At 43.4% G+C, this 25,324-nt stretch overlaps 1 protein-coding gene across 3 annotated transcripts in view; it reads right to left on the bottom strand.

Moving 5' to 3' along the window:
• LOC117443353 (uncharacterized) overlaps positions 1 to 19,366 on the bottom strand; it is a 35,910-nt gene extending 16,544 nt beyond the window's left edge. For 2 of the 3 annotated variants that reach the window (XM_034079343.2, XM_034079344.2), the window contains exons 1-3: positions 19,171 to 19,363; positions 1,139 to 1,996; positions 464 to 543 (exon numbers count right to left, since the gene is read on the bottom strand). In XM_034079343.2, the coding sequence (XP_033935234.1) occupies positions 464 to 543; positions 1,139 to 1,996; positions 19,171 to 19,251 (1,019 nt within the window). In that variant the 5' untranslated portion in view covers positions 19,252 to 19,363. Of the gene's footprint in view, positions 1 to 463; positions 544 to 1,138; positions 1,997 to 19,170 lie in introns of all 3 variants that reach the window. The other variant, XM_034079345.1, reaches the window with a different exon arrangement.
• Positions 19,367 to 25,324: the final 5,958 nt, after the last annotated feature.

Raw genomic sequence — 25,324 nt, 5'->3', positions numbered from 1 at the left:
TTAATAACCAACTGTGTCGATTAAGCCCACTATCTGGTTATTGTCTCTAATGTATTTCTCCTAAGTTATTGTCCTGTCATCTTCTAAATAAAGTGTTTCTTCTTCCGTTACCTGAAGGCAATGCAGAGGGCACTTGTAAGTATCAAGGGAGAGAAGGAAATAAGTTAAAAGACAGAGAGTCTCTGGCATTGATTAAGGTCTTGCAAGTGGAAAAGAAACATGTGAACAGACTTGGACAGCTGCTGCCGTCATTTTACATTAGGTTGTTGTTTCATTCTCAAGTCAATAAATACATTTAAATTAATATTTGACTCAAGTCCTTAGTGTATGTAGTGTGTGGTTGTGTAATAAGCGGGTTAATGCACTTAATAACCAACTGTGTTGATTCATCTGGTTATCTGGTTATTGTCCCTAATGTTTTTGTCCTAGTATCTTCTAAATAAAGTGTATCTTCTTCCGTTACCTGAAGGCCACGCAGAGGGCACTTGTCAGTATCATAGCGAAGAAGGCCGCTCCACTCACAGCAGCCAGCAGGGAGTCTACCTAAAAAAAAAAGCCTTTGATTAAACTTGTGTTTCTTTTTTCTATTACGAGAATATATCTGTATTGTCATCATACAAAGTACAACGAAATATCTTTGGCAACTCTCACTGCAGTAAAAAATAGACACAATAAATAAATAAGAGTGGTAAAAGCAGAGGTAGTAGCGATGACAGTGCAACGAGATACAATTCAATGTCAAAGTGCATATTTACACTTACAGTCTAAATATATATTAGTAACATAGCCATAAGTATGTCTAAATAGTAGTGGTTGCAGTACAGAGAGAGAGCCATGCCGCCATTTCAAGTACTCAGATTGTAGCACTTTGGGATTATTTTAGCATCAGGTTCAGATTCTTTATTTGTACCCGTAGGTAGATTAGAAAACACACTCTAAAAACAAAAACAGACACATCTCTAATAAAAGTACACCCTGCTCCGTCAAATCTCAAAATATTTAAAAACATTTAAAAAGAAAAACACTAGTACAAACATCGACATTCAAAATTCATAATTAAATAAATAAATAGGCATCTGTGTGACGCTGCAATGAAAGGTGCTTTACAAATCAAATGTATTATTATGATGATTACTACCTTGCTGGCTGTGGGGGCGGCGGCTCGGCGGTCCCCCCCCGGCTCCGTCAGGTTGTGGTAGTGGAAGAGGAGAGCGAAGCCTCGGCCCCAATGTGTGGTGGTGATGAGCTCCATGATGACCTCCACCATCTCCTGGCTGGAGCCGAACACCAGCTGGCTGCTGGGGGGCCGGTTGGACCCGCAGAACCTGGAGGAGAAGGTGATGAGGTCGGTGATGTAGAGGACGTCGTGAGGGCAGGCGTTCAGAATCGAGTGCTGGCTTTCAGGACTCGTAGGTGGGGTTTCAGTGGAAGAAAGAGAGGTTTCCTCCATGACTGTGCTTGGGTGGAGGTCTTCCCTGAGGTGAGAGGAGGAGGCCGAGTTGACCGCCTTGTCTACAGGAAGAGGCGGCAAAGAGGAGACTTCTGCAGATCTTTTGGCCGAGTTCGAAACTTTGGCAATCTCCATCTTTGTGGACTGTTCCTGGACCACCACCTGCTTGACCTCGCCTTCCTGGGACGATTGCTGAGTCTTTTTCATAACGTCCCCGAAACTCTGAATCACAGGAACTTTAGCTGCTGATGAAGGTTCATCTGCCGCTAAGCTGCCACCAGGAGTGAAAGTCACCTCTTCGTCCGCCACCTCCTCCTCCTCCTCCTCCTCCTCTTCGAAATGAGAGAGAGCAGAGTACTGTGCGTCGGAGTCGTGGCTCTCAAACACGTCAAAGTCAAATATCTCCAGGATGAGCTGGTAGTCAACCGGCACGAAGAACTGCCAAACGCAGTGAGTCCCAGAGGAGTAGTTGTAGGGGAAGCCGGGGGACAGGATGAGGCCTTGGACGTCCACCACATCCACCCTGGCACCGCAGTTAAAGTATACCTGCGATATGAAACGCAGTACATTAGTCATGTCGTCAGATAAAGGCATTAAGATCTCTGTGAGTAAGGCACTAACAACCAAGGTATAAATATTATCAAAAGTGTTCTTGTAGTACAATATTTGGTAAATATGTGAAAACATGATTCTGAATTGAGTATTGTTGAGCTGCAGAGAATCCTGGCCTAAAAACAGTATTTTAAAGAAGTCATTTTGAGTACAACTTAGCACATAATATGCTACCTCACTGCATTTAAATTAAATTAAAAAAACTGCAACTACTGTGCACACATTTTGATGTGTATAGTATCCTATGTTTATATTTTTTGTAGAAGATTGGACTACTTATCCTGTGTATTTTATGTTGTGCTTTCAATAGATTCTCTCTTGATATATATATATTTTCTAAAGTGGATCTGTATGCATCCACTTTTTATGTTATTGTAATAGTTTCTGTTATATGACATACAGTATTTTACTCATACGAAATGCCTGTATACATGCTGCCATGGGAAAAAAACATTCAATTTGGAATGAATAAGGATATCACATATAATCTAATTTAATACAAATCCATGTTTGGTACTAATACAAAGCTCCTCAAACAATTAAATCATACCATGATCAATCATTTAGTTCTTAGAAAATGGCCTTTCCTGCTATCATCCCAACTCTTATCATAACGCAATATATTAGTCAAAATAATCGCAATAAGTATTGTTTTCCTAAACTTGCAGTCCTTCTTATCAGCAAATAAAACACTTGACTTGTCATGTGATTACTCAGAGACGCATTTAAAACCAACTCTCGAACCCTGCTGTTCTCAAAGCCTTTGTTTTGCCTGCATTGTCTGCCTGGGTACCCCTGGGGAGGGTCTTTCTGCAAACATGCAGGCAGTAATGCATCCCAGGTGTGTGTTGGATGTGAGGAGGACCTGGAATCTGAGCACAGGCATATGTGGGGCTGGGAGCCGAGGACCAGACCTCTGTAGGGGGCCGCTGCGTTTATGTGCTTTCCTGTTGGCCTCCGTTTTTGGACGGTAGGAATGACCCAGACTGGCAGACCCCCATGCCAGACAGGTACAAAACCAACACCCGAGGGGCAATACTTGTGCTCTGGACTGGGGCTTAAAGTATAATTGAGAATGCAGTTTAGACGAGAAGGGAGAAAAAAGGGCAACGGGGGCACAAGGAAAGTCTTTGGAGCCAGACAGGCCCTTTGATTGCTCCACGGACCATCTATCCCCATCTGAAGGCATTTAAAAGAGGCTTTACCCCGTCAGAAGAATTTCGGTAGCCAAATCTAGATGTAATTTTACAATCTGGAGAAAAAGACCACTTGCTAGGCCCTCAGGTCATCAGGATCAAACGCAAAGCCCCCTCCACAGAGTTGATTCAGCTGACAGCCTCACAGCCAGGAGGCAACATGTAACATACACTCAGCAGGTCAGAGAGGGCGAGGAGGGCTGCATGAACTCTGTCCAAAAGGGAATACATGTGTGTTCGTGTCCCTGTCTCTGCGTGTGCTGCATGATAGTTAGATGTCAAGACACTTCCCAACTTAAATGGGTTCTTTTATTGGAGTTTCATTGAAGATTACATTTGTTTACTTCCTGAATGTATGTGCTGTTTACACGGGAACGAAACGGGTTGTATCCGCTACTTTTCTCTTTCGTATAGCCCGTTCGTTCACATGAGGCCCAAGGTGGATAGATCTGCAAACGGAACGCTCTGGGGGGCCAAACGGGTCCGTGTGTACGCCCTATACGATCATTTCCTGATAACGATGAAGCCATAGCCCCGCCTCTCCCCACCTCTGCTGCTACAGATGTTAGTGCAACATCTACAGCTCCTCTACCACAACCATCAGCAACAAGTGGACACGGAGAACTACATGTTGCTAAATCCACCGCGGAGAATAAACAGAAGGGCAACCATGGCAACCATGCTCGGGGTCTTCTTCGCTGCTTTTGGTGTATTTTGTGGCGGAAGTAAGTGTACTTCCGCCACTCACAGGCCCGGCATACTACAGCGCCTCCAGCGGGTCGAGCGATCTCGTGTGAAGGGACACGTTTATTGAGCCGTGTCCGTGTGAACGGAATACTTTTTTGATGTCGAATTCTGTTCGTTTGCGTTTCGTTTGCGTTCCCGTGTAAATGGGGACAAAACTATGTTACACTGGCTTCTATTGGCTAGTGCTCAAACACATTGTATGTGATAAGCTAAGGGGCGGGACATCTCTAAGCGGTTACCAATCAGCTAACCAATCAGAGCAGACTGGGCTCTGGTTTCAGACAGAGGGTGAAAAGGGCATTTTTAAACGACATGATTGCATGATGACCCATGGCGGTAGACAGCACAAGCCACAGTTTCAATTACATGTATCTGTATCTTAATAGAATACTCTATATTTTATTCTACTGTCCTGTATTGGCTTATACATAATTTAATTTATATTATCTCTCTATTTTACATCTAAATATTGTTTTCTTATTTCTCCATCTTACTTTAACCCGTGTTGACCCCTCCGCCATTCTCTTGCACTATTTTATTTATTTATTTGAGCTCTAGGTACATTGTGTGTTGCACTGTAGGAGGTTGGTAAAATTACCCTGCAGCCGGCTATTGTGCAATTAAGCCTTTGAATCTTAAATATACAGTATAATCGTGAAAGGCATTAAGCTCTTTGTGCCATGGCATTAAACTTAAAGGAATGTTTCCTTTCTTCATAACATAAAAAACGGTTCAGGTTATCACGATTCTGACATGAATGGTGATCATTAAAAAAATGTAGTTGTCCTTACTGACATTTGGAAGCAATAACTTTGGCACACGGCATCCGACACACACACTTTAGAGATGAATATAGTACAGCGAGGAATTACACGGGTGACATTTGAACGGGCCAAATGCCATTCCTGCTGAGGCCGGAGCGAGAGTAAGCCGATTTGGGGTTCACAGTGTTTGCAGGAAGGTTGCGCAATGAGGGGAGCCACTTCACAATATGGGGGCATAACAAGGGGAAGAGGAGGACAGCGTGTGTCCCCATCAGTGCTGGGAGAACGTATGTGTGGTCCTATGGCTGACCTTTCCCTAACCTCCATGGACTCGGTTCTTTGCAACCCAATTAACCTTTAGAGAGGAAAAGATCATGCTTGAGAAGGAAATTCACTAAGGAGCATTGACAACATGAAACACAATGAAGATGCTGAAACACTAGAACGGATGTGTTGCTAAAGTGGAAGTTTAATTAAAAGGCTAAGGGTAGTAGAAGATGGATGTCACATAGTATGGCCCTCACTCATTGTGACGAGATCTCCTCAAGTCTGCATACTCGTATAGCATTTTTGTTAACACACAAGCATAACTTATAAGAAATGATAATCAGGGCAGGAAGAGGCAGACAACCCACGTGGCTTATTTGTATCCTCCAGCTAAATAATGTAAAAACCCCTATTTGATAGAAAACACATCAATTCGCAAACTTTAAGATCAATAATGAAATATGATGCAACATTTCAGCCTCATATTTGTATTGTCTGCCTCTATTGTGACATGTTTAAATGCTTTAATGTATAAAAAAAAAGGTCTTTATTTTTCTCATACTGCTACTTCATACTTTTCATACTCTGTTGTGATTGGGCCACCGCTTAGAGATGTCCCGCCCCTTAGCCAATCACTTACAATGTGTTGGAGCACTAGCCAATAGAAGCACAAGTGTTACATAGTGATGTCGATATGTTCCTGAAGTAAGCAAAGGAGTCCACTGGAGGTGTTTAAGGAAGGCGGGGAGTGTGTGGGAGAGAAACTTTGGGATTGTAGCCTTTGCAGACCATTTACATGCACTAAAACCTAGAACAGTCCGGCAGTGACTCAGTCAGTAGGGGGCTTGGACTGGGAGCCATAGGGTCGCCGGTTCAAGTCCCCAACCAGACCTAAATATGGAGTGTGGACTGCTACTTGGAGAGGTCCCAGTTCACCTCCTGCCCTGCCTTGGTGCCCTTGTGCAAGGCACCGGACATCCCCACAGCTCCCCGGGCGCTGTGCTAGTACTAAACTCCTGGTACTAGGATGGGTTAAAAGCACACATTTCAGGAAAGGGAAAACCCTCAAAAAGCAGAATAGGGCCCCTGATTTTTAGCCTGGTCATAAACATATCTGCCTGTAGTCAAAACCACTCCAAAAACAGGGCGCTACGTAAAGATTGAATGGAAGTCACAGCTTTTACTATTTGCCTGGTGTGACCTAGCAGTGACCTACTTAAATGATCCCTAACATAGAAGGACATGCTAATACCAAAACATGCTAAAGGCTAATATCAAAAAGGCATAGGTTTATACAGATAAATAATTACTAAATGATGTTTTTTATGAATGAACACTTTCTTGTATGATGTGAAATAATGCATATGATGAAAGGGAACCGTGTCATGGACAGTGTCCTCACCACCCCGTGTTGGGAGGTCCTCTCTGGGATGTGCATGCTAGAATACACATGAAAGGGCCCCAAAGGTTAAATGGAAATGGGACATTCTTATAATGCCAAACATCTCCGTTGTGTTACATCACAGGCCGCTCCGCTGGCAGGCCGCTAATTATTCAGCGGACGAACAATGGGCTGCAGGGCCGTGGTTTTGGTGAACCGCTCTGCAAAATGAAGGGGTGGGCGGATAATATTTTAATGAAGCGATGCTAACACGGCAGGCTGAGAGTTTACATAAGCCGACTGGCCCCAGTTGTGGTTTCCCTGGAAAGAAGTAGACCAACTGAGCATAATAATTGTCCGATGACTTGTGCAGTGAAACATCAGAGCAGCTGCCGTCATTCCCCAGAGGCCCCCCAACAAATGGTATTGTTCTATCTTTTCACTTTGTGTCAGAACATCTCGGAAAGAATAGGAGTTTCCATCACATTCCATTATGGGGTTCACAGTCGGTCTAATTAGCACAGAGGCGACTTAAGGGTCCTCTAAAGATGTGGAGAAGGTTTGTTTAGTGCTTTTGTTTTAGAGGAAGAAGTACTCAGATCATTGACTTAAGTAGCAATAGTGCAGAAATCCTCCATTTCCTTTTTTAATTCTCTCTTTTCATTATTTCTATTTTTATTGTATTTTTTCTTTTGGGAGGTATACATTTGTGTAATGTCATTTGATGGAAAAACAAAATGCCAATAATAATATTATGTCAGAATTAAGTACAAAAAAAGTACTGATTCTACACAGTAGCCAATTTCCGAATTAAATGTGTTACAATTTCTATTACGGATGCATTAATGTGTTCATTATTTTAATGCTGTAAAGCTTTTTGTTACTAAAAACAATGCCAGCAGAAAGCTTGCGAATTTCTCCAAGATAAGTTTTATCTTACATGAAAAAATAATCAATATAATTTATAACAAACTTTTGTCTCTACGCGTTGAGAATGTTGGAAAGAATATTTGAAATGATGAGAATACTCTTGACACAGCTGTGTACCTTTAAATTAAAACAAATAAACATTTAAAAATATTAAAGAAGATTTCATTTCCTGGCCTTTCTTTGAAGTAAGAAGTGAACAAAAACTCTGCATGTCAGAACACCTTCATGTGACATAACACACCTCTGCAGTGTTGACTGCAACATGGTTTAAAACCACCCAGGGTTGACACACACACACACACACACACACACACACACACACACACACACACACACACACACACACACACACACACACACACACACACACACACACACACACACACACACACACACACACACACACACACACACACACACACACACACACACACACACACACACACACACACACACACACACACACACACACACACACACACACACACACACACACACACACACACACACACACACACACACACACACACACACACACACACACACACACACACACACACACACACTCTCTAAACTAGATCATAAACAGGCGGGCCCCTCAAAAGGGGGCAGGAATCCTCCCTGTTTACTGGAGGAGAAAAGTGACACTGCTTCACAGGCGAGTGCTCGAGCAGCAGCAGTCCACCCAGGATGCTTTGCAATCACACTCAATCTCTCACGTCTGGACCGTCAACAACACACCACAGCTTTGTGGACCAACAGTTTGCAAATTCATTTTTCACTATCTTGAATTTAATCAAGTAGTCTGACAGGGTTTCTGAACTTTTTTTTGGGAAACTTTTCACCCCTTTCTAGTCCCTGGCTGCATCTCACTTCGGTTAAATGGAATCCTTGCGTCCCTCACTTGCGTCGTTTCCCAACGTCTAGCCCCTCCCACCAGGGAAGCACGGAGAGACGCAAGGAAACCACGAGAAGCAGGGAAATGAGTTTTAAGAGCAATGGGACGTCCTTTCCTCCGGAGCGTCACGTGAAGCGACGTCCGTTTGTGATGACGCTGCACAGCTGATCGTCTGACAGCAGCCAGCTCCTCGTTATTTTCACACATTTACTGACAAACATTTGTATCATCTGTTGTAGACCCCAATAAATAAAATAAAATAAGAACTCATTCTCAAAAAAGATAAACGCCATTCTTAAAATGTATAAATGAACAATAGTTTGATTAATATTGATCAGAGAGGACAAAATAAATAAAATAAGAGAGAAGAAAAAGAGATATGTTTGTTTGTGTGGATATGCAGCACATTAACATTTTAACAGCACTTAATGACTGAATGGAAATGACAATAAATGAAAATGTAAAATGAAAAAAGCGATCATGAAAATGTTTCCGATAAATGTCTCTCATGTCAAGAAGCATCAGATCAGTGCATGCGCTGCCTCGTCCAATCAGTGAGCGATACACAGTAAGGGGGCGGGGCGAGTGTCTGAGGATTTCACCGGAGGATGGTCTGGTGGTTCCTCGGTTATCGCTCCTCTGTCCTCCGGCAAAAATAAGGCCACTGGGACGCTACTCAAGATGGCGCAGACAAATCAACTTCAGGTGAGACCGAGACTGAGGAGCGAGGAAATGAAAATATAGAGAAGTGAGATGCAGCCCCAGCTAGAGAGCAGGGACTTTCCTGGGGAGAAAAAGATTCCTATTTCTGATTGGCTAGGCGAATTGCAAACCACGCCCCGTAAAACTCTGAAAAGTGTTTGTGAAGCCGTAATTTTGTTTGCCCGCATCAGCATTATTAGCATTAGCATTAGCCCAGCGCACCAAAGCAGAGAGACTAACTTATGGCTACACAAAAGAAAACATGGGAGCGGTGGAGATGAGGAGGCGTTCTGGTGATTTACTCGGAAGCCAGTCCCCAACTCCGGGGACTTCTGGCCGGGGACTTCGGGTGGCAGTATACGCCGTGAAGTTGTTTGCGGCCTGCCAGTAAACCCAAAGCAGAAGAAGAAGAAGAAGAAGAAGAAGAAGAAGAAGAAGAAGAAGTGACGTCAGCGGCTCCCTCAGGGACTTATTCCGGTGTGAACGCGATTTACTAGATAGTTGCAGGAAATAAAAGCTCTGGGAACTATTACTGGGAAAAGTACTTGGTGTGAAAGCGCCTATTAGTAATGCTAATGCTAATAATGCTAATGCTAGCAAAGAAAATGGCGTCTTCACAAAAACTTTTCAGAGTTTTACGGGGCGTGGTTTGCAATTCGCCCAGCCAATCAGAAATTGGAACCTTTTTCTCCCCAGGAAAGTACCTGCTCTCTAGCAGGGACTAAAAAGGGGGGGAAAGGTTCGCAAAAAAACGTTCTAGTTTCAGATCTTTTTGGTGTGAACGCAAAATCCGAACGGTACTATTCCTGGGAAAAGTACTCCGGTGTGAAAGCACCTATTGATGCTGTCAAATCACTGATAGACATGAGACACTTCCAATCAAAGATAGAGCTATTTTAGCTTATTAAGGAGCGCACAAAAGCGCAACAATTGTTTGAATGGGACAGTTTAAATCAGCGACTGCAGTTCAATACGGCCCATTTAAAAAATATATTTTCTACAGCTTCTTTGAAATGTACAAATAGAAAAAAATCTGGAGCGGAGGATGCATCACATATCTCCTGTGAGATGTCAAAGCCTCTCCTGATGGTTAGTAGTGGCTGTAGTTCCGGGTGAGTTTACAAACAACTAGTGTGACGACCTCATTACACCCTGGCTGGCCCTCATTGGCCACCGTAGCGCTGACTCAGCACATTTGGACCACCGCGTGTGCATCATGAGTGACTTATGAAAGGCCCCTTTGAGCCGTTGCATGTCTGATAAACATTTGATTTAGAAAACCATCATGAGACTGTGGAAGAGTGGAACGATGGCCATTTCTACCGCTGTGTTCCTCGAAACTCGCACAGATATGCGAGCAAGAGAGGAAGTGCACATGCAGGCTCACTCCTCCGCGTTTTGGGGTTTAAAAACCTATTAACATATTTCCTGTTGGTAGCTGTTAAAGTGAGTCTGGAGAACCCTGTGGTGAATCACGACCTTATCTCCACGGTGGTTTGAACCAGTTTGGAGAAATCATTTCCAGATTTTGGAATGTGAAAGCATCCATGATAATTAGTCCTTCTGCAGCACCTCAGCGGGAAGCCTTTCCTGCAGGCTGCACTGCACTGACAGTTTAAATGCAATCAATCAGGGGGTAAATGGACACAAACATTTCCCAGTGTAACCATGGCATCAAAAGAGCCAAACGAGGCTATTCCTTCACTTAGATCGCCGATAACCACTGGACTACACACTATTTCACTTTAGCTGTTCTGACGCCCAAGCGCCTCTAATGTATTAGCATTACATTCAGGTCTGTTCTGAAGGTATTTTAAGAATCTGCAAAGACTTCTAAGCATCTACATGAAATATTCCACATGCTGCACGACATGCAAGATTTTGAACCGTAGTTCCTCAAGAAAAAAAATGTTTTGTTTGTTTTTAAAAGAGAGTAACATCCATGTTGACAAGCATATGGTGATGGACAAATTCAGTTTGCATCATGTTGAACAGATTGAGTAAGGACTGCGGACTTATATGATTTCCTTCTACCATTTTTGTTTGGGTATGAAAAGTGCTTTTTGTGCAGAAGATGGATTTATTTTGTTATCCAGATGGCACAAGAGTATTTAAGGAATACAATTCATGAGCGGCAATACACGAGCTGCAGTTTAGCTCATGACAAATTGGGATTTTGTCTCAGACAGAAGATACTTCAAGTGTATTATTCATAAAATACATTCAAATGTAGTCTGTTCTGTAAGTTGAACAAATAATGTAACTGTTCTATTGTCTGAAAGGCAAACCTCAATTATTTTCATTATTGGTTTATCTGCTGAATATTTGCTTGATAAGTAATTCTGTCTATGACATGTCAACAGATGGTGGAATTAAGTCTAGGGAGGTGTCTTTAAATGTCTCGTCAGTCAAAAAGAAATTCAGAAATTCAGTCTAATGCTGAGAAAACCCTTTAAAACCGTCATATTTGGAGGCTGGAATAAAAGATCAAATACATTAAACTTAAAAACATCATATTTTGGAATCAGGAGCATTAGTATTGGAAAACGAAGAAGCTTGCACAAATTAAGATGTTGTGGTGACACGTTATTGGACATAATTCACCTCTCGTATTGTGTTGCCACACGGACCCTTTAGTGGGAACACCTAGCGTTAGCTTCCATTCCTGCTAGCTCGTCAAGCAGAGCAGTTGATGTGATAACCTCTCTGTTATTAATGGCTAATAAAGATTGGAACTCTGTTCTTAATACACCGCCTCCCTTTTCCTGGCACTACACTGGTGACCCCGACGTTTCCGGGAAAGTTTCCGGGAAATTAACGAGCATGGCTGAACGCGATTCTGGGAGCACGCCGCGGAGGCATGGTTCGCACATGTGGAGGCGCACTTCGCCTGCCGACAGGTCCGTGACGGGGACCTGAAATACTACCATGTGATAGCAGCGCTGGGCAGCTCTACGTCGTCCAGGTTGGTGGGATTCATCGCAGCCCCCCCCACATCATGGCAAATATGAGGCGATTAAGGCCCTTCTCCTTAAGACATTTAGCTTATCTGCTAAGGAGAGGGCCCGCCAGTTACTTGACATTCAAGGCCTAGGAGACAGCAAGCCATCCCAGCTAATGGAGAAAATGCTAAATCTGCTAGGGGGGGGAAGATCCCCGGATTTTATTCACGGAGATGTTCCTGCGTCACTTGCCTCCCCGGGTCCAGACGGCGCTGGCCAACACGCCTGTCATGGAGCCGCGTGCTTTGGCTGAGGAAGCAGATCGTTTTTTCCTGGCTACACAACAGTCCGGTGCAGAGACGTTAGCCGCGACGCTCAGCGGCCCACCTGCAGTCAAGAAAGCGTGGCGGAGGCAGGACACGGCTGTGGCGAGCCGGTGTGGAGACGCCGGCGAGTGTGTTTACCACGCACGTTTCGGGACAAGGGCGAAGAGCAGCTACAAACCCCCGGGAAACGGAGGGGCCGGCGCTCAGTAGTGGCTCTGAGCTTCGGCGGCACGTGCAGGCTCCTCTTCGTCAGCGACAGCGTTTCGGGGAGCCTGTTTCTGTGTGACACGGGCCCTCAACGGAGCGTAGTTCCCGCGTCGAGTGAAGACGTCGCCCGTGGGGGGCACGGACCGCGATTGACGACGGCTAACGGCGGTCCAATTCGCACGTACGGCGTGAGGCCTATGTGTCTGTGCATCGGAGGACAGCGTTTCAGCTGGGATTTCGTGACAGCGGACATTTCTTTTCCCCTCCTCGGAGCGGATTTTTTGTGTGCTCATGGACTCTTAGTGGACGTTAAGAATAGGCGTTTGGTTGATGCCTTAACGTGTTCTTCCCTCGTGTGCACACTTGGCAGCGCAGCGTATGACGGGCTGTCAGGCTCGCTGTCAGGGGCAGACACGTTTCTCAGACCTGTCGCTGCCCACCTTCTCTGCGCTTACCACTAAGCATGGCGTGGAACACCACGTCACTACCGAGGGGCCTCCTGTCTACGCCAGGGCCCGGCGGTTGAACCCTTCTAAGCTGGCTGTGGCGAGGGCGGAGTTCGCAACCATGGAGCGCCTGGGCATTGTCCGCCGCTCCGACAGTCCTTGGGCTTCCCCCCTGCACGTCGTTCCCAAACCGAACGGCGGGTTCCGCCCGTGCGGGGATTACCGCCGACTCAACGACGCCACTACGCCTGACCGCTATCCGGTGCCGCACATTCAGGACTTTTCGGCGCATTTGGCCGGTACGGGGGTGTTTTCCAAGGTGGACCTGGTGCGTGGATACCACCAGGTGCCCATGCACCCCCTGGACATTCCCAAGACAGCAGTGATAATGCCTTTTGGACTTTGAGTTCCTGCGGATGCCTTTTGGACTCAAGAATGCTGCTCAGACGTTCCAGCGCCTGATGGATTCGGTGCTGCGGGACCTGCCGTTTGTGTTTGTCTACCTCGACGACATACTCGTCGCCAGCGCTTCAGTGCAGGAGCACCTGTCCCACCTCCGAGCCCTTTTCACACGGCTCAACGAACACGGATTAATCATCAATCCTGCAAAGTGCCAGTTCGGGGTGTCGGACATCGATTTCCTGGGGCACCGCGTCACCAAGGGCGGTGCGACACCTCTGCCAGCGAAGGTGGAGGCTGTTACGGCTTTTCCTCGCAGCCCGGTCGCTCCGTGAGTTTCTGGGGATGGTGACTTTCTACCACCGTTTCATCGCCCGGGCCGCACACATCATGCGGCCGCTGTATGAAGCGTTGAAAGGCAAGACCCCCGTCCAGGAGATCGACTGGACAGCAGAGGCGGACGGCGCTTTTGCTGAGGTCAAGACCGCGTTGGCTCAGGCGGCTTTGCTGGCACACCCATCATCTACGGCTCCCATCTCCATCACCACGGACGCGTCGGACTACGCGGTCGGCGCAGTGAAGTTCGTTTGGCAAGGACTGAAAAGGGACGTGAGGACTTGGGCCAGGGAGTGCGTGGCTTGTCAACGCGCTAAGGTGCACCGGCACACGAAGGCCCAGTTGGAGCGTTTCCTGGTGCCTGAGAGGAGGTTTGATCACGTCAACATTGACCTGGTTGGTCCGTTGCCTTCCTCTCGGGGGTTTTCCTACCTCCTCACCATGGTGGACAGAACGACCCGTTGGCCGGAGGCGGTTCCGCTCGTTTCGACATCAGCCGCAGACGTTGCCCGGGCCTTCATTGCAACGTGGGTGTGTTGTTTTGGCACCCCGTCAGACATTTCCTCAGACAGGGGCTCTCAGTTCACGTCCGAGCTCTGGAACGCTGTGGCAGGCGGTTTGGGGGTTAAGCTGCACAGGACTACCTCTTACCACCCTCAGGCTAACGGCCTCTGCGAGCGCTTTCATCGCTCCATGAAGGCGGCCCTCAAGGCCGGTGGCCCTCAAGGCCGGCCTTACTGACGGTAACTGGGTCAACAAGCTGCCCTGGGTGATGCTGGGCCTGAGGACCACACCTAAGGAAGATCTGCAGTGTTCTACAGCGGAGATGGTCTACGGTCAGCCGCTGAGAGTTCCGGGGGATTTCCTCCCAAATGCATCAGCTCCCTGGTCTGCCACGGCCCAGCGAGTTTTTCTGTGTGACGCGGCGGAGGCTTTCGCTCCAGTCCCGACTACTCAGCACGGTGCGCCAGGGTCTCAAGTTCCCGCGGAGCTACGCTCGGCTGGGCACGTCTTCATTCGTCACGACGCACACAGAGGCCCCCTGCAGCCCCCTTACGATGGACCTTTTCGGGTTTTGGAACACGGTGAAAAACACCTGGTGGTCGACATGGGCGGTAAGGCTGAGCACGTCTCGGTTAACCGGGTGAAGGCTGCTCACTTGGACGTGGACGTGGTGGTGCTGGCTCGGCCGCCCAGACGGGGCCGACCCCCGGCTTTGATTCCTGTCAGGGAGTGTGGACCTGTTGTTCCGGTCCCTCCTCTGTCAGGGGCCGCACAGGCGGAGGTCGCTGTACCGACTCCGGTGCGCAGGTCTCGTGGGGGCAGGCGGATTGTTCCTCCCCGCCATACGGATTTTGTTTACACGTGAATTCTGGGGGGGCTTGTGTGGTGACACGTTATTGGACATAATTCACCTCTCGTATTGTGTTGCCACACGGACCCTTTAGTGGGAACACCTAGCGTTAGCTTCCATTCCTGCTAGCTCGTCAAGCAGAGCAGTTCATGTGATAACCTCTCTGTTATTAATGGCTAATAAAGATTGGAACTCTGTTCTTAATACACCGCCTCCGACTCCCTTTTCCTGGCACTATAATGTACAAAATTTAGAAGGCTACGGTATTTTAATGTGACATATTTCATCAATATCTATTTAAATATAAGTATCAGATCAGATCAGATCAGTAATAGGTAGGTAATTCACTTCAGAAACACTTTTTGTTATATTCCATGGAATGGATCTGTGGAAGCCGTGGCGCTGTAAAACGCACGACCAATCATGTGAGCCGGCCCGGGTGAAATAACTGGATGGCCTGCCTGCCTGTCAGCCTCCATCTGTGCACAAACTTATCTCGTGCCCTCATTGGTCATGTGCGCATTGTGTGTGTTGGAGGAGGGGCTCTGTAAGGAAGTCTGAAGGAAGGGGCAGATTGTATACTTTCAATTTCTAGCGCACTCGAGCTGGTTTCTCCATTCTTACCTACCCTACCTTTAAGTACTCGGATCGAGACCAAAGATAAATTAATCAGGACATCCCTACAGCCTTTACAATGGAACACCTTCTAAAGAAGAACGTAAAACAAATGTTTTTACCAAATGCAGCCACCAGGGCTTTTATTTTGAAATACGAAAAACCTCCATAAACTCAGTGGCTTTTCTAAAAGATAGCCCCCTGAAAACTATCCAATACTTGCAGACATAACATCTTCAACTTTTGATATTGCAAATGTTTTCTATTGCACACCAACAGGAAGCTTTCCCTCTCTCTCTGTCCATCAGCCTGTCTCTGACCCTGGCTCTTTAATCCCACTCTGACACACTGAGATGTTTATCTGTCGACACACCGTGGTCACATAATTCATGAAAGGAGAGAGCATATTCACTGGGGTCCTACAACTCAAATTAGAGATAAATGTCCCCTCTATCCATCGACAATTATACCTGAGCTGAGAAATAAAGAAATCAAATCATACTCCATCATCCACTGCGCTGAATTGTGAACTAAAAACTAGGATGCCTGCCATTTATTTTACTCTGAGCGGGATACAATAAATTCCAAACTTGTTTATGCTGTTCCAAAAATCAACTTAATACAAAAGGGGAGCGGAGGACAAAGACATCATTTACCGCACCCCCTCAGGCAGATAATTGCAAAGATAGTGAGCACCCTATGAACACAGGAATGGAAGCTGGAGACAATTCAATATACCAAGAGCTTTTGTTGTCTAGTTCCAAGAACTGTGCTGCTGCGCCGCCATTGTCCATCAGCGGAAGAGGATGACTCTCGACAGGTGGAAGCTTCTCCTCGCTGACAATGTGGTCTTGATGTCCCGGAGGAGATCTGTGTCAATCCCTCCGTGTTGTGATACCAGCCGCTGTCCCAGAAGGGGGACATGTCGGGGCATCACACATACATCAAAAACAACAGATGACGAGGGAAAGACTGAACATGGGTTTTACAGATTTAACTCAGTCACTCTACTACAAAATGTCGCAGGAGAAGGTGTAAAATATGAATTGCATCCGTGACATTTTAAGAAAGTCTTAGTTTTTTCCCATTCCCTGTTACGCCCAGATCTAGGGGAACCGAGGTGCAGCATAAAATTGCCCTCTCCCAAGAAATGGTAAACGACACAGGAAATCAGCTTTTTGGGATTTAATAACTCAAAAAAAGAACCCCAACATAACAAACAACGTCTTTACAGAGATTCCTTAAACTTCTTAACAAAACAAATAAAATAAAATAAAATACAGGCTTCTTACCTACTCTCAGGAGAAAAAGGTTCAAATATAAACAGGGTTTCTCACTCCTAAACAAAACGTGTCTTGCAAGACAGGGTAACTTAGTTTATCTTTCTAAGATTTCAAAATTAACAGACCAGTTATACGGTCAGTACACACACACACACACACACACACACACACACACACACACACACACACACACACACACACACACACACACACACACACACACACACACACACACACACACACACACACACACACACACACACACACACACACACACACACACACACACACACACACACACACACACACACACACACACACACACACACACACACACACACACACACACACACACACACACACACACACACACACACACACACACACAACAACAAGATGAATTGGCAAGCAACACAGCTGCAAAGATTGCCAGAAAACTATCGCCAGCTTTTTTGATAATCAGTTAATCATTGAGGTAATTTTGTATGCAATTAAGGCAGATTAGCACATTTAGCATCATATAGATAATACATCAACTTGTACTTTGAGAAACTGGAATGAACAGGTTTCACTATTTTCTGACATCTTAAAGACAAAATAACTAAACTACAAAAAATTATCGGCGGGTTAATCGATGGTGAAAATAAGATCAGAGATAAGTGAGACTGCTAGAAGTAGATATGACATGATGACCAAATCAATATCAATAGACATCCTCGATGTATCTATCATTTTCCTCCGCTTTGAGCGATTAGACATCCCTTTTACTTTCTTTAAAAGAAAGTATTAATGCTACTTTCTAACATGACAGTTCCAGATAACAATGTGCATCAACAAGTCATGTTGCCCTAAGTTGCATGTGTAGTGATAATTATGGAGCAGGTATCCAAACAAAACTAATTATAGTGACACCACCTCAGGCTATGGCATCCAAACAACTTTTAAACCTCAGACAATCAACTCTCAAGCACCCAAACACAGAAAACCCTCAACAACCTGGCAGAAGCTGAGACTCTACCACAGGAGAGGCTAAAACATGTCCAACATGAATCACGGTCTGATTGAATGGAACACATGACAGAAGCAACTTGTGACAGTTTAGGTTCCTGTTTTATCAGAGACAAACTTGAACTCCTTGCAAGTCAGAGCTTTGGATTTCACCTGAATGAGAGTGAAACACAAGGTTTACATGCCCTCAATGTGGTTCTCATTTCAGCAGTTTGGACTCTGCATGCCATTCTCTAACTCTGTGAAGTGAACATCACAACATCCCTTTAAAAAGCCCTGAACATATTACAATACAGCCTTTAACTTGGTCATGAATAAAAAGCGGTGCACCTGAATGAATGCACGAATACATGTCTGAATTTCCAATGGCTTCATCTTCCTTTCAAAGTTATATTTATTTAAAGCGGTTTAAATGACTAACCAAATAACAGTTACACATTGTTGCCGAAAAAGGAGTAATTCATGATTTAAGGTGATTAAAACACTAAGGCTATGGCTAACGTGTTAGACAACCTCACTGTTTTTGACTGAAATACGCACATGGGACGTTTGTTATTAAAAAAAGAAAGACACATAGAAATGTTGATGCAAACCGCATGCTCTTTAAAAAGAAACCTGCATTGGCGACATGAGGCGGATGTGTTAACTTACAAAGTTTCAAATCACAAGCTTACAACAAAACCATTTTGATAACCTCTTCATGCAATATATGTGTCTTCTACACAGGTTTCGCTATTACAAAAGCCGCCTACTGTCACGTCCGTTTCTTTCACCTAACAAAACGTGTGCCAAACTCAATTGTAGAAATCGTACATTTAAAAGTCTATCACCATCTACCAAACTTCCCTATAGTGTAATACATGGAATTAAAGCTGGTTCGAGGCAGAGTGATCTTCTGATACAATCGGCATACATGTTATCCAACAAAAACATACACATATTACAATTTCATCTTAACAATGTGCCTCAATACGTGGTGTTATGGCTATCGCCAACAACTAAATCACGTTAGCCTACTGTACTGTGGTAGTACAAAAATAGTTGACAGAATTACAATTAAATGTACAAAGTAGTAGAATAAAGTGTTTCTTTGTGTGTCAGATGCATGCCGAAATGTTAAGTGGCACCTGACTTCTCTTTAAATAACTTTCTCGAAGTCCCCTGGGGTTCAAAATGTTTCCCGAGAAGCAAACACTGTTAAATATCGAGATTTACGCACGGGCTTCGTGTCTTGATTCTCTGCACTCAAACAGGGCTGGAGGTAAAAGCTTGTATTGTCAGCTTATTGTCAACAAATGTCAACTTACTTTCTGTGCAACGCATCCCATCACGAAGAGTAGATATGTTGTCATAAAAGTATGCGCCCCAAGCGACGTAACACAACTCATTTTCCTCTAATTGTTCCTTGTTAATGCGACGCACAGTGAGCCGTATCTCTGCTTCCCTCTCATTCACCTGAAGCGTCGGGAGCGCGCTTCCATCGTTCATGGGCAAACTCGAACAGAGGACCAGAGCCCGAGCTAAAAACTCTCCAACAACCCTGAGCTTTATATTCATTTGACCAGGGCTGGGAAGTAACTAAGTACATGTACTCAAGTACTTTACTTAAATACAATTTTGAGATACTTTACTTGAGTATTTTCCTTTTATGCCACGATTTAAGTTGATGAGCAGTATGACACTGAACTTACTTACATCTTGTTTTGAGAAAAAGTCATTTAAAAATGTAATATTCAGTTGAGTAGATTGTGGGAACCATTGTAGCTAGAACAATAAGGAATCATATCCTCCTACCAATCCTTATGGTCAATGGTGTAAAGTAACTAATTACATTTACTCAAGTAGCCTACATTTTAAGACACTTTACTTGAGTAATTTCATTTTATGCTACTTTGTACTTCTACTACAATTCAGAGATAAATCGTGTACTTTTACTCCACTACATACTTGGCAGATTTTATAAATGCACAAGCTACCCTGCAGTATTAATGAATGAATGAAATGAAGTACATGTACAATGATTTCATATTTCATTCAGAGATATATTTCAAATTGTTTTAAGCAGTTTAGAAGTATAAAATGGTCGCATTTCACAAGCATTTCTAAAGACTATAAGCATATCCCATGTAAATATATCTGGAGCCTCATAATCATCATGCAATTAGCTACCTTTTTTGTACTTGTGTCAAGTAGAGTGGTTGGCCATCCCCAATGTAATTGCACGTTTTAATGCAAATGTGAACTTGTAAATGTGTCTAAGGTTAATTCAAAGATATGATATCAAGTTTAGAGTCTTCTTTCGGGAGAATTCTTCCATAACCAAAAAGAAATGGCAGATAATAAACTATCAAAGCCACAGACTTAAACAGCAGCATGTCACAGGCAGAACGTTCAAAAATAACCAAAGAACTTAATCACCTTTACAGGCTTAATTTCACAATATCATAAAGCATAAGAAAACATGGCTATGGTATAGGCTTGCTCAGCTGCTATTACACAATTCATTAAAGAGCCGTCCTGAAGTCAAGCTATGTATTTAATAAAGCACAAACCTTCATTCCTGGAGCTTTAATTTTCTCACACCTGTACGAAATACCTTTGTCAGTGTCTTTACAGAATGTGACTAGGTGTGGTGGATCCACAGTTTATCTCGTAGCACTCCTTCAAACACCCACACTCAGGATCAGATTGGCATCCAAGCGTTTAACTCCAAATGTGAGTTGACCTTTTGACAAGCCCTAAAATGACAAAACTAGCAGATTAATGAAGTGAAACGCAGAATAATGCCGGAGAAGATATCTAAATATGTGATTTCCAGTTAAAGAATGCTGCTGGGTATACAGACTGGAGATATACATTAATAACCTTTGGTCGCAGGATAAACAAAGCACTCGTGGAGGATATTGATGAGGTTGTTCTGTTTTCAAACCTTTCATCATTCTTCTCTCAGACATGGCATTGTTGGAGCTACCACTAGATGACACCAAAGTATGACGGTGTGAAAACCCACACACTGGCTTTAAAGGTCCCCTATTATACTGTTTTACATCAATATATTACAGCTCTCAGATACAGAACATGTTGCAGCATTACCCATAATCCCCTCTGTTTCAGCCCTGTTTCAAAAGTGCTGATTCTCTGTCTGTTACTTCAGATGAAAATAAGGAGCCCCTCCCCACGCCCCTCTGAGAGAGATTTGGTTACAAAGAACACAATGGTGCTCTAGAGGAGATTCAGGTGATAGTGGGGGGGTTACCCTGGTTGCTGATTGGCTAATGGCTACACAAGACAACACATCGTTATGACATCATAAAGTGGCCAAAATCTGATCAGCTCATTTTCAGACAGGTTTTTATAGAAATGGATCAAAAAGAGAGAGAATCTTTGTTCCTGAAGCTTTCAGAGTCTCTTTCCACAGAGGGGACACATGTTGATGTAGAAGAGACATGAAGAAGAGGGGACACATGTTGATGTAGAAGAGACATGAAGAAGAGGGGACACATGTTGATGTAGAAGAGACATGAAGAAGAGGGGACACATGTTGATGTAGAAGAGACATGAAGAAGAGGGGACACATGCTGATGTAGAAGAGACATGGAGAAGAGGGGACACATGCTGATGTAGAAGAGACATGAAGAAGAGGGGACACATGTTGATGTAGAAGAGACATGGAGAAGAGGGGACACATGCTGATGTAGAAGAGACATGGAGAAGAGGGGACACATGCTGATGTAGAAGAGACATGAAGAAGAGGGGACACATGTTGATGTAGAAGAGACATGAAGAAGAGGGGACACATGTTGATGTAGAAGAGACATGAAGAAGAGGGGACACATGTTGATGTAGAAGAGACATGAAGAAGAGGGGACACATGTTGATGTAGAAGAGACATGAAGAAGAGGGGACACATGTTGATGTAGAAGAGACATGAAGAAGAGGGGACACATGTTGATGTAGAAGAGACATGAAGAAGAGGGGACACATGTTGATGTAGAAGAGACATGAAGAAGAGGGGACACATGTTGATGTAGAAGAGACATGAAGAAGAGGGGACACATGTTGATGTAGAAGAGACATGAAGAAGAGGGGACACATGCTGATGTAGAAGAGACATGGAGAAGAGGGGACACATGCTGATGTAGAAGAGACATGAAGAAGAGGGGACACATGTTGATGTAGAAGAGACATGGAGAAGAGGGGACACATGCTGATGTAGAAGAGACATGGAGAAGAGGGGACACATGCTGATGTAGAAGAGACATGAAGAAGAGGGGACACATGTTGATGTAGAAGAGACATGAAGAAGAGGGGACACATGTTGATGTAGAAGAGACATGAAGAAGAGGGGACACATGTTGATGTAGAAGAGACATGAAGAAGAGGGGACACATGTTGATGTAGAAGAGACATGAAGAAGAGGGGACACATGTTGATGTAGAAGAGACATGAAGAAGAGGGGACACATGTTGATGTAGAAGAGACATGAAGAAGAGGGGACACATGTTGATGTAGAGGAGACGTGAAGAAGAGGGGACACGTGTTGATGTAGAAGAGACGTGAAGAAGAGGGGACACATGTTGATGTAGAAGAGACGTGAAGAAGAGGGGACACATGCTGATGTAGAAGAGACATGGAGAAGAGGGGACACATGCTGATGTAGAAGAGACATGGAGAAGAGAGGACACATGCTGATGTAGAAGAGACATGAAGAAGAGGGGACACATGTTGATGTAGAAGAGACATGAAGAAGAGGGGACACATGTTGATGTAGAGGAGACATGAAGAAGAGGGGACACATGTTGATGTAGAGGAGACATGAAGAAGTGGATTTTGCATAATAGGTCCCCTTAAATTATTTTAAAATCAAACCTTTTTATTAGAAACGTTCATTTACCTTGGCTTTTTTGTTTGCATTAAAAAGTGCACAAAAGACTCCCGATACTTTCATCGGAGACACACATTCTTAAAAAAGTCCTGTACCTTTGTGTATGTTTCTTTTTCAAAGCAGCAAACAGAACCTTTTTTGTCCCCATTTGCAAAACATTTTTTTGTTGCAAAACATTTTTCTGTTAAAATGTTTTATATTAAAAAAAAATGTAATTCCTATTTTTATCACTTTAATTTTTTATTTTAGTAAAAATCATATTAAATATATTTTTATAGTATTTTTCAAGTGCGTTTTTATGATTGTATTATATTGTCTTTTTTTTATTATTGTTTAATTAATTTAATAATTTCTTTTTTTCTGATTTATATTTTATTTGAATTGTTATTTTATGTTATTATGTAAAAAAAAATGTGTGGGTCATTTAGTTAGTAGTAAAACTTCTTATTTCATTAGGGTGGTCCTTAAAATTGAAAGTGGGAAAGTCTAAGCTCTAACCCCCAGAATTCATTCTCTCCTGGTGAATGTTTTCCTCAATCTACACTTTCCCACTTTCAATTTTAAGGACCACCCTACGTGAGTGTATTGTATATTATTGATACGTCAACATTTATAACAATTGTACTTTCAATTGCTTTCAATTGCCGGGCTGGCCAGCTTTAGGAAGACGCCCCCCCCCCCCCCCCCGCACCTCCGAGGGACATACAATTATATTAAAAATAATTAAAATAATTAAAACAATAAAAATAATAAAAATATTTAAAAACTTTAAAGAAATACAATATGAAATAATAGGGTGGTCCTTAGTGCCATGTACATTTTTGAATTCATTTATTCTAAGCTCCAACCACCGGAATCTGTTATGATAGTCAAGAAAACTCTCCTGGTGAATTTTATTCAAATTCCAACAACATTTACCCCTCCCTCATCAACCTTGAAGTGTAGCCTCAGTAGGGTGGTCCTTACAATTGAAAGTGGGTAAGTCTAAGCTCCAATCCCCAGAATTCATTCTATTAGTCAAGAAGACTCTGATGTTAGTAAAGGAAAACATGTTCTGCTTGGTTGCCAAGGCAACCAAGCAGAACAACACTGTTTGGAAATTAATACATATATTAAAGGTGGGGTAGGTAAGTTTGCCGGGCCGGCTAAACGAGCCGGTTTCTGAAACTTACCTACCCCACCTTTAATGTTAGTAAACATAGATGTAGAAATACATTAAAGATGTTTTATTCTCAACTTATATTTTTTTATTTATACATTTATTTGTTTTTTCTAGTGTTTATTTATTCCTGTATTTATTTCCACATTTATTTATTTATTGCTGTGTTCATTTATTTTTCTTGCATTTATTTATTCCTGTATTTATTTCTACATTTTTTTTTTCACATGTATTTATTTTTCTTGCATTTATTTATTCCTGTATTCATGTCATGCTCTGTCATCAATACAGAGCATGTGCATAAAGGATCAAATTCATTCAAAATCGCATCAAGACCTATTGGGCATTCATGATTTTTAAAGGTCCCCTATTATGCAAAATCCACTTCTTCATGTCTCTTCTACATCAACATGTGTCCCCTCTTCTTCATGTCTCTTCTACATCAACATGTGTCCCCTCTTCTTCATGTCTCTTCGACATCAACATGTGTCCCCTCTTCTTCATGTCTCTTCTTCATCAACATGTGTCCCCTCTTCTTCGTGTCTCTTCTACATCAACATGTGTCCCCTCTGTGTAAAGACATTCTGAAAGTTTCAGGAAAAAAGATTCTCTCTCTTTTTGATCCATTTCTATAAAAACCTGTCTGAAAATGAGCTGATCAGATTTTGGCCACTTTATGAAGTCATAACGTTTTGTTGTCTTGTGTAGCCATTAGCCAATCAGCAACCAAGGTAACCCCCCCCCCACCGTATCACCTGAATCTCCTCTAGATCACCATTGACTTCTTTCTAACCAAATGTCTCTCAGAGGGGCGTGGGGAGGGGCTCCTTATTTTCATCTAAAGTAACAGACAGAGAATCAGCACTTTGGAAACAAGGCTGAAACAGAGGGGATTATTATTATATATATTATTATATATTATTATTCTGAGCCCGTAGATCATGGGATGCTGCAATGATCTGTTTGGTGTTTGGAGCCAAACACTTCAGAGACATGTTCTGTATAATAGGGGACCTTTAAAACACATTGGCTTTGATGCCCATGGTAATGATAATGAAAACCTTCACAGATGTACCAAGTAGAAAGCATGGATTGATTAATAATGGGGATGTAATGCTTTGCTCAAAGGTTACAGTTACATGCAAAAACCCCATCACAACAGAGCTTCGGTCATTTCATACTTCAAGGGCTTTTATGCAGCAATCAAATTACTAATTTGATTACTGCAAATTCTAATTTGTTGTAAGAGTAACTTTTTTAAATGGTGGTCTTCCATACCCTGACTGTGCCTCCCTCTGGGGGGGCTTTACGGTAAGGACAAGGAAGTGGGAGAAAACACAGTGCTACCCTTTTCACAGTTCTTATTTTTATTCATTCATTTATTTATTTATGCATTAATTTATTCTAGTATTTATTT

Source organism: Pseudochaenichthys georgianus, unplaced genomic scaffold, assembly GCF_902827115.2.
Source record: "Pseudochaenichthys georgianus unplaced genomic scaffold, fPseGeo1.2 scaffold_592_arrow_ctg1, whole genome shotgun sequence".
NCBI lineage: Eukaryota > Metazoa > Chordata > Actinopteri > Perciformes > Channichthyidae > Pseudochaenichthys > Pseudochaenichthys georgianus.
The sequence above is the reverse complement of the archived record's forward strand: the minus strand, read 5'-3'. Positions and strand labels throughout refer to the sequence as shown.